The sequence below is a fragment of the Carassius carassius genome, chromosome 36 (assembly GCF_963082965.1).
Source record: "Carassius carassius chromosome 36, fCarCar2.1, whole genome shotgun sequence".
In the NCBI taxonomy this organism is placed as follows: domain Eukaryota; kingdom Metazoa; phylum Chordata; class Actinopteri; order Cypriniformes; family Cyprinidae; genus Carassius; species Carassius carassius.
This window is the reverse complement of record NC_081790.1, coordinates 4,868,913-4,883,753: the sequence shown is the minus strand read 5'-3', so window position 1 is coordinate 4,883,753 and position 14,841 is coordinate 4,868,913. Positions and strand designations below refer to the sequence as shown.

Genomic DNA, 14,841 nt, shown 5'->3' with positions numbered 1-14,841 from the left:
AACTAGAACCGTGCCGTGCCTGCTGCTGTAAGTGACAGGGAGACCGCCAACAGACCAGGCTCTTGTCTTCATGACAACAATATCTATACTTCATGTTGAGCATAAATATAAAGCCTACTGATAAAGGACACCGTCAACAGTATTGACGGCAAAATAGACTATGTTTGACAGGTGCAATATTTGAAAATCGAAATTGATAATTATTAATTTATTTTTTAAATTACATTTATATCTGAATTTATGTCAACCTATAGACTTTCAAACATCAAAGTGTCATGAATTAATATGTATTTGTGTAAAAAATGACATATAAACATATTTTCCTATTCTTATTTTTCCTGGAAACGCTTCCAACACGTTTGCGTGTCGCGTGAAAAATAGGCGTCGGTTCTATTTCTAGCATACACGCATTTTCCGCGCGGCGTGAGACGCGCATCTAGGCAGTCTGCAAGCTCTAACCTGTTAACATGGGAGCCGAATTAAAAACAGACATGCCACGCAGCTGAGACGCTTGCGCCACGCATCCAGTGTGTCGCCAGCCTTAGAATCAGCTGCAGGGCGGGATTTGCGCTGAATGCGGAGACTTCTGCCACTTAATATGTCCGTTTGGAAACACGAAAATGTACTTATGTTCCGCAAACAAAATATTGCATTCCGTCATTCGGTACACACGTGCACCGTACCGAAAGCCCTGTACCGAAACGGTCCGGTACAAATACACGTACCGTTACACCCCTAACATATATATATATATATATATATACATACATACATATATATATGTTTAAATAACAAAGGAGGGGTATATGTACAAAAAGTGAATGATTACCGTTCCAATTCTGTGGAAATTTGCAGAGCTTCTGTATGGACCTGCACATCACCTACAATCACAATGGCAGATGGTGCAACCGAAACTAGACAAACCAAAATAAAATCGGTTTGAAAACCTGACAGTATGAATGAGTTGGTTTATCTGAAACAGCAGTGTTATACAAACCCAGCAGTTATGTGCAGCTGAAAGCACCTTTAGATGCGTCATATCCTTTTGTAAGCTTCCTACAAAAACACGCATACACAGACACACCATGAATTTATAGCCGTGCTTTTGGAGGTGTCAAGCTGGTCTGTGTTGATAAAAGTAGCCGTAATGTTTACAGCATCAGATTTACCACACAGAAATGCACAGGTTGTGTCCACGGTTTCATGATAACCGCTCCTGTCAGTGTCCTCATGGACTGGACGAGCCAATATACAACACATCGCTTATGATCACCAATATAACACACACACACTTCACATCCTATAAAGTGGTCAACTCCGCTGGGCGGTGGAAGAGTAAATAACTGAAAGAAAAGGGTAACCTTGACCGCAGTGTCCCACACACACACTCGGACACGTCTCCCATGTGATTGAGGGGCTCTATTATGGATGAGCTTAAAGGAAACCTTAGTGATGGATGACAACTCGCTCTAGTCACCTTCACATATCCCAGTATCCTCTCTGTCCACCTGCCGCCCAATTCTGCTGACAGATGCAAAACACATCCACTGGCTGGGATAAAGAGGGAGAGAGAGAAAGAAACCAGAGGAGGGAAAAGAAGGATAAACGTAGGACGGGAGGACATAAAGCAGAGAGAATTAAAAATCTATTTTCTATTGCTGTTTGAAATCTAATTCATTTGTTTATGAGAACGTCTGTAAGAGAAAAATGTCATTTGGCGAGGTGTGTGCACACATTGATCCTGTCAGATGTTAAAAGTCACCGTGATTAATATTGAAGGCTGTGCAAATAAATGTAAAGAAATAGGAGTCAGTTTCTTTGGTATAGCGAAATATATAATGTACAAAAAAAGCAAATGTCTAATGTTGTGTCTTGTGGCATTTTCTGGGTAACGGATCAGTCAAAAGAACTAAAATCGAAATCACATTATGGCTCAGTATGCTTATCAAATCTCAGATACTTTCTACTCAAAGTATCTATTGCGTGTATATATATTGCGTTTCAGATCAAAGAGTATCACTGTGTTCATTTTAGGGTTGGGTATCATTTAAATTTGAACGATTCAGAGTCCGATTCCTTGTTTCGATTCCGGTTCCCAACGATTCTCGATTCCGATTCTTTTAAGAGGCAGGGTCAAAAAAAGTTTAAGATATTTTAAATGAGCTTAGCTAACCAACTGTCTTTCTGAAGAAAATGGTCTAAACCTTCTCCATCAATTTGAATTCTATGAACTTTTTACTTTTTATTAACTTTACTATGAATTTCTCACTGGGCTGTTTTCAACTACAAGATAAATATCAAATCTATGAACTTGAATATTATATAAATTTATTAATTATGAATATATTTTCACAGGGGTACACTTTCCTCAAGAGAGATTTATTTTTGAAAACCTCACAAACATTTACACATGACAGTGTATGATACTGCAGGTACTTAAACATTACCTTGCTCCCACTGATGGGCTAACCTGGTGCAGAATATGCAGGCTGGGGGTTGGAGCCAGAGGAAGAGGCAGTGGAGGACGGTCGGCGCAGCGAGTCAAATACTGGGCACACATTTACTTGCACTCCATGACATCGGAGGTGCTTTTTCATGTTTGACGTGCACCCTCCTATGCACGAAAGAATCTTGCAGCAAATGTTGCATTTTGCCGAGATTTAGTTTTGTTTCGAAAAGTGAAGCCACACTTTGGACCGCAGACGCACGCTGTCCATGTTCGATCGCTCGTTAAACAAAACTTCCGGTGGACGCTTCTTCGTTGGTGTTCAGTGGTTTCTTCTTCCGGTCGGCGCCGGGCGGACTGTGAATCGAAACTTTTTTTTCTCTTTCTTTTAAGCTTTAGGAATCGAAACTAGGAATCGAAATTAAAACTTTTGAATGATACCGGGAAAATCGCAAAGCTATTCCCGGTTCCACTCGATACTCGATTCTTGATACCCAACCCTAGTTCATTTACACATGAGCAGCTCTTGATCTGGTGTTTTCAGCACCTCAAAGCGACTCAGTTAACAGTAAATGCTGCAAACTAAATGTGCTTAACATCCATTTGGGAATGCAAAACTTGTGCCATATATATATATATATATATATATATATATATATATATATATATATATATTATATTTATAATTTTAGTAACCATAATAACCCTTTTTTGAGTCCACTTTAAAGTCTAGGCCGATGTCAATGCACAAAGAGATTTTTTTTGGTCACTGCAAAAGGGGTTGAAGCTCTTAATTTTACTCCCAAAGTTCACGATATTGATACATCTAACTTGAAAGTAGATTTAAAAAATTCATGCTCCTGGACCTCCCACTGTTCAACCACCCATAGTCCCACAAAATCCTGTGGGAAACACTGATACTTGCACACAATCAAATCAAAGTGTCTTATAGTGCTCAAAACGGCATGCTAAACATGTCCAGTGTAAAGCACATGTGATTGACAGTGCGACTCGCCTTCTCCACGTGCATTTCTACCTTGCTGCCGAGTCATAATGAGGACGGCACTGAGCGTGCTCCGAGAAGAACGGGGTCACCGTGGCAACGCTGGCCAGCTGATGGGCACCAAATGAACAAATTATGACGCGCCCCAGGTTTGTGATGGGGTCAAACGCCCCCCACCCCGCGCTCAGCCGGCGCTCACCCTCGTTCACCCCCCGCTCGCCCTACACTGACAGTTCAATTTCCCTCCAACGCCCTGCATTCGGCCCCCATTCGCCCCGCACTAATTATGAATGAAAAGTTATCAGCCAGCTCCCCCGGCGCACGCTTAAACAGTATTTCAGAGCAGATCCGCACGTCAAAATGTTATTAGAAACGGGAGGAGCCGAGGCAGATAGTTTGCACGCTGACCCTGGATCGGCTAAATACCACTGCTAACCGTCCCAAGAATGTATCAGAGTGTCTCTCTATTTCACACACCGTTATTTCATCTGTACCCGCACCGGCCAAAGTCACACACTCGCAGCCGTGTCGTATGAATATATTTTCATACATCTGCATGCACACGGCTAAGAAAGACCAGCTGTGTGACGTGACACGCCATAATGAATGCATGTATGTGCGAGCGAGAGAGATGAGGTTTATCCACCGTGACTAAGATTATAGCAGCCTATAATGTATTTATGCATAGCATTGACTTTAAATAAGCCCTTTCTCTTTCTCTCAATCTCACCCTTTATTTCAGCTCTGATTAGCCTGCCCGCCGAGGCTCGTGGGTAGTATTCTAATGACCTGTGCCTAACAGCTTCTAGCTGCGCAGCAGCCCGGGCCTGACGAGCCTGTCAATCAAAGCAGCGGCGCTGACACCCGTCCAATGCACCGATACAGGTCACAGGGGCAACCCTGCAGTGATGGACAGGAGGAGAATAGGAATTCTGACAGATGGAGGTTGGAACCTATAGGAAGTTTAAAAGTTTTCTCCGACGCTGTGATCTCCAGGATTGTGTGTTATCAGCAATCATAGTTCAACCACAGCACTGTCAGCAAGATGTCTGGAGTTTAAAGGCATGCTCGTATACTCAAAGTAATAAATCAGTATGACCTTTGTATGCTTTTTGGTGCATTTTGACATTTTATTGAAAAAAAAAAAACACTTTCTAATAATATAAGAATATCAGTGATATGGAGAATATGATGGAACAGATCGGGAAATTTAAATATATGACAAAGTTAGAAAATTTGACGTACACGAAATAAATAATTTGTTTAAAATTAACAAATATTTTTCACAATACTCTATGTAATCAATAAGACTTTATAAGCCCTGCTTTACAATCATTACTGAGCAAATACACTAATAATTAACTCCAATCATTTGCTTTTCTTTGAAATAAAAATGGCAGATAAAACTCAAATTATTTCCAGGCAAAGTAATAATAATATCAAATCAATTTTAAGCTCTTTAAGGACAAACATTGGTCAATCTGATAATAGCCAGTTCTTGAAATCTCAGTCTAAATGTTTTGAACTAGTTTAGTGCTATTTTACACAATTCCTTACTAATATGATCATTAGACGAGCGACTAGTTTAATTAAAACTGAAATGAATAATATATAAATACATAATAATAAATAGACAGTGCAGTACCTTTTAATTTTTATTTTTTTAAAGAAATGAATGCTTTATTCAGCAAGGATACATTAAATTGATCAAAAGTGACAGTAAAAAATAAATTACAAAAGGTTTCTATTTCAGATAAATGCTGTTCTTTTTAATTTTTCAATTCATCAAAGAACCCTGGGGGAAAAAATGCTTTGAATGGTACTGCTGCTAGCTCCAACGTAGCTATATTGTATACTGACTTTAGCTTGTGTTTACTATGCAAAAATATCTTTATGGATTCAGTCTTTACAAATATATGCTAAAATAACCACAAAATATTACAAACAATAAGATCAAGGTCCAGATAAGAAAGCTGGGCAGGTCTATAAACACACGTATAGTGTGTGTGTGTGTGTGTTATTGTCGGGGGGTGTCTGTGGGCCGCTGGGATATTACAGTTCATGTGTCAATCCTAAAAGAGAAAGACACAGATAGTTTTTGAGAAGAAATGACCACACATGCTTCATTCATCTCTTACTGACATCTCTCCCTCCCTCTCGCTCGCTCTCTTGACATCCCTCTCTCCCTTACACAGGACTCTCACGGGAGAGGAAGGAGCCGTCATACTGCAAAAGGTCAACAATCACATACGCTGACAACACACACACACACACACAGGAGGAGTAGAAACAGGGAAGGCAATGAAAAACCAGCAGAACAGCAGAACAAAAAGAAACATAGAACATAGAAGACGTTTAGATGGACACAAACAAAAGACTGGAGGGGAAATTATAAAAAGCGAGAGGTATAATGTACAGCCCGCTGGTCATTAATGCAAAATAAACCCAAACAGAAATCATTTTATGCAAACAAACCAACTCCAAGTATTCAAGAGAGACTTATTAAACATCAACACAAAGTCAGACGGACACACACCTGTAAGGCCGATGCAGTGGGTGAGATCGAGAGCCCTTGCAGGTCAGACAGCAGACTGGGAGACAGGATGGAGCTCTTGGGTGTGGTGACCGCCGCGGGAGAGACTGTCAAACAAAACAATAACAACAGCATTAAAACCAATGTATGTATCAATACATTAACTGGTCCTGTTGCAAAAAAAGAAAGTGAGCTGCCTAACTAAACAGCATATTGAGGTTTCTGTTTTGACTATTTAAAGGGTTAGTCCAGCCAAAAATTAAAATTAAGCCATAAATCACTCACCCTGAAGTCATCTTAGGTGTATATAACTTTCTTCTTTCAGACGAATTCAGTTGTAGTTATTTAAAAAATTGTCTTTGATCTTTCAAGCTGCAGTTGGGGGTTCGATGCCTTGCTCAAGGGCACCTAAGTCGTGGTATTGAGGGTGGAGAGAGAACTGTACATGCACTCCCCCCACCCACAATTCCTGCCGGCCTGGGACTCGAACTCACAACCTTTCGATTGGGAGTCCGACTCTCTAACCATTAGGCCACGACTTCCCTAGTTCATCCATTTAAAAAAAAAAAGTGTCTCGCAAGGCTCCAGGGGATGAACATAGGCCTTCTGTAGTGAATCGATGTGTTTTTTAAGAAAAATATCCATATTCAAAACATAATAATAGCTTGCGCTCACAAGCTGTTCCGGGGCAATGATGTAGGAGGTCAGCTTTGCCCATGCGCCACTCAGAAGTGAAGCACGGGGAAACGTAGGAGAGAGATCAAAACAAAACAACGGTCACTAATTAGAAGTACAAATCGAGGATTTGTAAAGAAGAATGTCAGAGGGTTTTGATATAACCCGGGAGGAGACTGGTTTTCCTTTGCTAAAGTAAGGAAACTTTGATTCCTTTGCTCCCGTCAACAAACGTTGGTTTTCACGAGACTCACCAGCAAATGCCCAACGCTGACCTCAAACGTCATTCCCCGGAACTGCTTCCGTTCTACAACAGTGAGCGCAAGCTAGATTAAAGTGATTATTACATTTTGAATATGGATATTTTTTCTTACAAAAATGCATCCATTCGCTACAGAAGGCCTATGTTCAGCACCGGAGCCGTGCGAGACACGTTTTTTTTTAATGGATGTGCTTTTTATTAAACTTCTCATGGACCATCATGGACCATCAGTCCATGCAGAGTTGCATCAATCAGCTTGAAAGATCAAAGACAATTTTTTTAAAACTCTGACTGGATTCGTCTGAAAGGAGAAAGTTATATACACATAGGATGACTTCAATCCGAGTAATTTAAGGTCTAATTTTCATTTTTGGGTGAACTCTGTAACACATTTTACTAGTTTTAACTGCATTATGCAAATTTTGGCCTTGGTTCTGTAAGTATTTTTCCAATAAATTTTTCTCAGAGGGATTTTACAAAAGTCTTTTTTTTTTTTTAAAGAGTTTATAAGCCATGAAGCAAACTAACCAGCCAGAAGGCAAATCAAACCAAGACGAACATGATCTGAAGCAGCAAATTATATGAAAATCGGTCAGCTACAAAACTATACTAAATATACTTATTGAACTACAATCCCATGCTACACTGCGAATGACAATAAAATAAAAAAATATGGGGATTTGAACTACTGATTTAAAGCTGCTGCATATTTAACATTTAAGCAATGTGTTATACATTTATTGCAATCTATCTATCTATCTATCAATCTATCTATCTATCTATCTATGCACGCAAACACCACTATTTAATTATTTTAAGAGTGTAGGGAGACTGAGTCTTATATAATTTGTAGTGCTTCATGGAGGTTGGAGTTATTTTGCTGGAGCTCATGGGTAATGTAGTTTTTTATAAAGAATTACGTGGCTTAGTGCAGGCTGATGGCTTCAACAGAAGCATATATATTAACAAGCTCGTAGTTTAAAGAAGGTCTGTCTTTAAAGTTATACAAGTTATTATTCAAAACCAATTCCCCTATAAGGAAAATGAATGGGATTTTCACTTTAAAAAGCACTATGTAGACCACAGACAGGTCACTGGGGTTTGGAAAACAGCCATCAATTCACAAAATTACAAACCCAAAATTTTAACAAAAAGAAGTAAACTGTAAAATGAAAAGAAACTCGGAAAGCAACTCACAGTCATCCAGATCAAGTAGAGACACTTCCTTTTTCTCAACATGCTGAAAAGAAACATGGATGCCAGATGTTACACATGCAGATTAATATACAGCACCACTTCATACTCACAATTTAGGATGTGTGCTTGGACTCTATTGTTCTTCTCACCTTTGTGACTGTTGTAGACAGCACAGGTTTAGACCTAGTGTTTTTCTTCTGGTCTGTCCCCGAGTCTGAGTCTGAATCTGAATCTAATTCCGATCCGGATTCAGATGAACTCTCAGACGAGGAACTCTCAGAGGCTGATTCACTTTCGGATCTGGATTCACCCTTTACAGTGTTCCCATTCTTCTGCTTCCTATTCGAGTTAAACACACAGAAACAGAACCAACTGAACTATTAGTTTGAGTTCACCAGACAAATTAATAACTGCAAAACATCCTGTAAACACACTTCACTTCTAAACTTCATCTATTTCTTATGCACTTAACACTACAATTAATGATGTAAAAACATGTTTGAATATTTATTCACTGGGTCATTTTTGACAACCTAAAAAAAAAACACGAACAATATTTCAATATTCAAGCATAAAAAAGGGAGACTGTTTGATACATAGAGAGAGCACAAGAGAGAAGGTTGGCTAAATCAGCAGAGGGAACAATGTCTGTTTAATTGTAAAATGATTAGATGGATTAATCTGGCCTTTTGATTTCATTTGCTCAGAACAATTGACACACACACACACACACACACACACACAGAACATCTAACTGAAGTGTGCACAGTTCAACGGCAGCATTAAAGCAGGTTGTGAGTGTGTATTAATGAGAACATTTCACGGTAGTTAAAGATGCAGGCAAGAGCCTTAAATTATGCTCAATAATGACAGAACAGCAAACAAAACAGGAAAAGAGTGTATAGTGTGTGTGTGTTTTAGGGGTTTAATTACCACCTCTAATAAAGGCAGCAGGGTCAACTACAGGAACGTTACATCACAACAATTAACAGTGCAAACTCTGAGTGTGGACAGAATAGAAAAAGTCATAATGTTTGTGTGTTTTATGCCTTGCAAATGTAAACATTTGGGTTTTTGAATGAATTAACACATTCTGCTGCTTTCAAACTTGTTACTAATGTTAGCAAAAAAGTGACTTTTGAGAGTTTCGGAAGCATCAGTTAAAATGGGTTTCAAATCAAAAACTGATGAATAAATGATTCGCATTGTATGCCATTACTTTTAAAAACAAAATGTGCATTTAGGAACTTACTGAGTTGCATTACAGCTCCTCAATTCAAAGATATTTATGAGTTTTAAACTTAAGCTAACTAAAAATGCAATGAAAAACAAATGTTTCTTTTTGCACACAGAAATGCACAGCAAAAAAAAAAAAAGCATAGTTGTGGTGGGACCAGCGAAAACGTTAAACTATGGAGAAAACATCCTTAGTGTTGAGGCCTGGCATGTGTGTGAGCGAGAGAAAGAGAGAGAGTGTGTGTGTGCATGCGAGCGTATGAACAGATGGAGGGGGACATTATTAGTGCCACATTTTATTAGTCACGTTTTATGCTGCTGCATACACAATCACACAAACACACACTGAACACACACACACACACATTATTTACCTCCTGCACTTATATTAAACCCAAGTTGTACATTGTGCATCCACTTGTGAACACACTTGAGCAAAACACACCGATATATGCGATTAAAATTACCAAAGTCAATCTTGCATACCATCTGTCTATACATTTATGCACAGAAACACTTCAAAATAGGCAATAGCATGAGGTGCAAGTATATAGCGCTGGAATTCATAGCACTTATTTTGTCGGTAGCGTTCAGTGGGTGTTTAGTAAACAAGCATAACTTCTGATGAAGGTTTAGGCATAAGTGATGCATCTATTTAAATGAAAAAATGCTGTGTCTGGAATGAACATAAATGGCTGATTTCTAAAATACAATTAAGTTGGAAAGTTTGCCGTTTAACGCATCCTTGTTGAATAAAATTATTCATTTCTTTCAAAGAAATCTTACTGACCCCAAACCTGTTTTGAGTTAGTGTACATATGCTATTCATCTTGGGTTAAATTGAAAAACCACCAGGAATTGATTTAGAAAGAATTCATATGATTGGTCAAGACTGGTCAATTTAAATGGTCTTTTACACTGAGTGAGACCAGTACCTGTCTTTGCCGTCCGGTTTCTGCTGTTGTAGTTTTTTGTTTTTTAGAGTTTTCTTCTTCTTTTCTGAGTCTGATTGACTGGAGCTGCTCTTATTCGAATCATCGCTGTTCTCCTCACTCTCAGATTCGCTTTCTGATTCTACATGTACACAAAAACAGGATAAGACAAACCTCAGATTTGCTTAAGCATCCTTTTACACTAAACAAGCCAAAGCTCATGTTTTGCCTTCACTGCTGCTGCTGTCCTCACTACTGCTCCCCTCTTCCTCCTCCTCCTCCTCCTCCTCAGAATCAGAGTAAAACTTCTCTTTGGATTTGCCAGGTTTGGATTTACCATGCACTGGTGCTCCGGCCTCTTTCACCTGCCCCAGTCACAAATGAACAGGAAATGAGGTCATAATCATTTGAGACTTGGTAACATCACTGCACTGTAAATGAACTGTATGCTAAGGCCCTTTTATTACATAAGACATTTTAACATTATATGAGGATTATCTTTTAAAAATAAGAGGGAGTCTTACCGGTTCTACTACCTCCACAGTTCTCACTGATTGGTCAGGAGCGACAGCCGGCCAATCAGAAAGCTCCAGGTATCCATTGGCCTGGGAATTAAGAGTATGAGAGAGCGTGCCAAGCTGAAACCGGTCTCGATCTGAAAAAATGACAAGAGAGTAAAAACCAAGAGATAGATCAGTAAATATATGTTGATACCATTAAATATTATGCAATGGCCAAAAACATTTAACGTTTTAATATCAAAGCAACAGCCGATAATTTGGCCTTCCACTAACACGAACATCAATTCAAATGGTAAAACTTTTCAGTGAAGGTTATTAAAAAATTACAAATAAATGAATAAAATAGAACTGTATAAATATAAAAGAAAAAAATAAAACATTAAAATTTCCTGAAATGCCATTTGATTCTGCTTTCTAAACACTGGTAACATGAGATTAATCACAAACTATAATATTTTATTAATATTAAGCAAATATTTTCCAGATAATATATATATTTTTTCACTTAAAATAGATTATTAATATAACAATATTATAATACTTCATACTAATTATTGATATAATTGTGAATATAATTATAATTGTTATATCGTAGTAGATTAGATTATATGCTGTATAGTAGATCAGAATCAATCATGTATATAATATCACAATAAAGTTGAATCTGCTGTAATCTACTCCAATATAACCTAATAAATATTCAGATCCATTATATTTTTTATCCATTATATCATGTATCAATGTGGCATAAAAAAGTTGGAAAACAAACTGTACTGTTTTGAACAAGCAGACAGTCAAAAGTTTTGCTTTGCAAGACTAATAAACTCATATCGTCTAGTTTATTAACTCTTGTGTATTACTGTACTTCTTTGTCATAATAAACAAAAAAGCAATAAGTGTCCACACAGGCCATCGGGAGACCTGCTGGGTAATTGACATTAAACTGGCAGAAATGCCATGGCATTCAGGTCTGCCCGTCTGCCCCTCTCACAATATGCCGGGAACGTCCCGTAATAACCAAGGTATATGAACGCATAATCACTGCAGCACTGCAGAATATAAACGAGTGAAAAATGCCATCCAAACCACCAATATTAAAAATGACAGCAACATTTAAATGTCTCGCAAATGTTATCGGCTACATTTATACCACAGTAATGAAGTAAAGACTAATGGATGTATGTTTCAGTATTCTAATTTATATGACTCTATAGTAACCATGGGGAGAATTATGAAATCATTGTATTAAAACAAATTAGAGCCAGAAACAGCAGCACAGATTTGAAATCAGTAGATTATCAATTCACACTATTGATGATTCGCCTTCATCGCACAGATCATATGTCACAACCTGTGTCTTCACGTGACTTAAAAACACACACAAAGACGCGTCGCTTCGAGTTTCACCACAGCGAAGCATAATCAGCCCTTACAAACTTTATTACCTCCTATTAAGAGCGGGACACGCTTTACCAAGCACCGAGAACGATACTCAGCACAACTAAAATGACCCCCAGCGACAGCCGGCATCAATCACACAGAGCGCATCCTTCACACTAAACCCAAATCCATCCATCCGTCCATCCGTGTATCTACAGGAGCAAATGAGTAACACCCTTTTCCTGCTGGTGAGCATAATTACTCCTGTTTGATTGCAGGTGAAGTGCGTGAACGTACAGGAGGTAGTAGTAAAGCGATGAGTGGGCGTGTGCAGGGCGGACGGGACGCCCCGTTATCAAATTACGCAGAATCCAACAATTCAATTCAATTCTGCGCAAAAGGAACAGAAGGCGTAGCCTACAAATCCACACAGCTAATCTGGAGAGAAAGAAAAAGCCCAGTTCAGAAGCGGGAAAAAATAAGTGTGGCATTTGATAGATTCGGTTGCAGAGTATTTCGGCATGCTGTATTGATGTTTACGGGTTAGCGCAGCTGTCATGGCCTGCGGGGATGAATTCCCATGGCAGTGTTGTGTGTTTCAGTTCTGAAGCCCTGCTGGAATGGAACGATGTGATGAAATGAGAGAAATCGACGTCAGCAGAACTCTTGAGTTCTTATAGAGGTGGTTGTGTCATTTAGAATCAGAGCATGATGGTAAACTGACACCTTTGGATTTTATTAACTGCTCCAGCTGTTTTATCATGCTACAACGCTTTAAAAGGTGAGCGATAAAGGATAGAGGTTACAGATCTGTGTTGGTAACTGAAAGGTTGTAGGTTCGAATCTTGCACAGAATGGTTTCAGGCATCCCTATATATAAACACATATAAATATATACATTCACTAAAGAAATACAAATAACTATGTGCCTTTGAGGTTTTTTACCTTTGAAGGCAGACTGCAGGACAGGAGCCGGTTTGGGCGCCATCAGGATGCGGCGAGCATATTTGCTCAGGGCTCCGCTCTTCTCGTTTGGGACGATCAGCTGACGAATGAACCGCGTTCGGTCTCTGATGTCATAGTTCTGATCATACTTGCCCAAGTTCAAAATGTATTGAGTCAGCAGTTTAGTCTGTATGAGATAAAGTAAGTAAGTAAGATAAAACATAGCCAAAACACCCACCCTCCCAAAGTGTGATTTGATTTGACCTGTTTGGAATTGGTCAGGTAGAGTTTGGCAGCAAGGTTGACCGTCTGAAGTTTGACAATGGCCTCCTCGCTGGTGAAGGTCTTGGCCATCTTTCGTAGAACGTCGGGGGCGATTTTAGGCACATGCTCACAGTATTCACCCATCAGCCACAGGATGCTGGCCCTCGCCATCGAGACCTAAAGAGGAAATAGACAAAAAAATACAGTGTTATAAATATAGTCATAAAGGGTTAAACTTATAAGAATCAGACTGTGGTTGCACACTATAAAACTACAGTTGTGTAATATTGCACTCGTGTCTCACAGTGATGTTGTCGAAGAGTTTGGCCATGTGTTTGATGATGTCACTGTGCTGTGACGGCTGAGTTTGCAGAAGTTTCTTGATGACTACGACACTCTCTGCGACAACATTCTCTATGAAGAGAAGAAGCACAGGAATACACTGTTTTTACTGTAGTAAGCTAACAATAACTAACCAGTGTTGAGGAGTAACTAAGAAGCAACTTAACTACATTTGTGAGATGAGGAATTAATACACACGCTCCTATATATAAATGTCCTCTCTTTTATGCACAGCAGCTTTAGGGAGTTATTTCAAGTCAGATAAATTAAGTCCTTGTGATCCATTTTGTAGGTAAATGCTGAAGTTTACCATATTTTGCACTTAAATATTTATAAACATTTAAGAAACTATATATTAAAAGTGTTTTCTACTTTTACCGGTTGTACAGTGTGTGCCATTTGTATGTTAAATATTATTTATATTCAAATATATATTTGGCAAAATCAACAAATCAATTAATTAAAAAAATATGATTACAATATAATTTCAAAACATTGTTTTAAAATTATTTAAAAAACGTCTTTTAAAAAATGCAAAAATATAAACATACCTAAAATATTAATACAAATAGTAATAATAACAACTATTTAGAATATTTTAATGAAATGTATGGCAAAACATTTATACAATTATTCAAGGAGAAATCCTATTAATAGGTTTCTGAATAAAAACGTTGTCTAAAAATTGACTTTTCAATAAATACGAAGATGATATTTTGCAGTTTTAAAGTTTAACACATGTATATATAATTTTATATTGAGACTATGACATGGATTTGTCAGAAGTATATTCACGTTTTCATCTCTGGAGACAATGGCTCTGTCTTTATCCTCAGTTTTGTCTTTACACTGCAAATCATTGAACTTCATCATACTGCCATCTGAAGGCAACCAGACGCACTGCTGATAACTAAGCAATAACTTCAAAAGCAAAAGGCTCCAGTGAGATGAGTGTGTGATTACCGTCTCTGTTGGACAGCAGCAGGACCAGGCCGTTGAGGCAGGTGTCGGTCACTTCAGAGATGTTAGTGGCACAACGGCCGATGGCCTGGATGGTGGCTGCCGCAAATGCCTTATCCGCACTCTTCACATACGTCTGGAACAC

The 14,841-nt window shown here is 38.6% G+C and overlaps 1 protein-coding gene across 1 annotated transcript in view; it reads right to left on the bottom strand.

Annotated features, from left to right (window-relative positions):
• The window catches only part of LOC132116973 (AP-3 complex subunit beta-1-like), a 67,208-nt gene that overhangs the window by 29,890 nt on the left and 22,477 nt on the right, over positions 1–14,841 (bottom strand). The window contains exons 13-22 of the mRNA XM_059525914.1: positions 14,700–14,832; positions 13,699–13,808; positions 13,395–13,571; positions 13,131–13,317; positions 10,809–10,939; positions 10,514–10,649; positions 10,288–10,426; positions 8,266–8,455; positions 8,117–8,159; positions 5,986–6,089 (exon numbers count right to left, since the gene is read on the bottom strand). Coding sequence (XP_059381897.1) covers positions 5,986–6,089; positions 8,117–8,159; positions 8,266–8,455; positions 10,288–10,426; positions 10,514–10,649; positions 10,809–10,939; positions 13,131–13,317; positions 13,395–13,571; positions 13,699–13,808; positions 14,700–14,832 — 1,350 coding nt within the window. The remainder of the gene's footprint in view (positions 1–5,985; positions 6,090–8,116; positions 8,160–8,265; positions 8,456–10,287; positions 10,427–10,513; positions 10,650–10,808; positions 10,940–13,130; positions 13,318–13,394; positions 13,572–13,698; positions 13,809–14,699; positions 14,833–14,841) is intronic.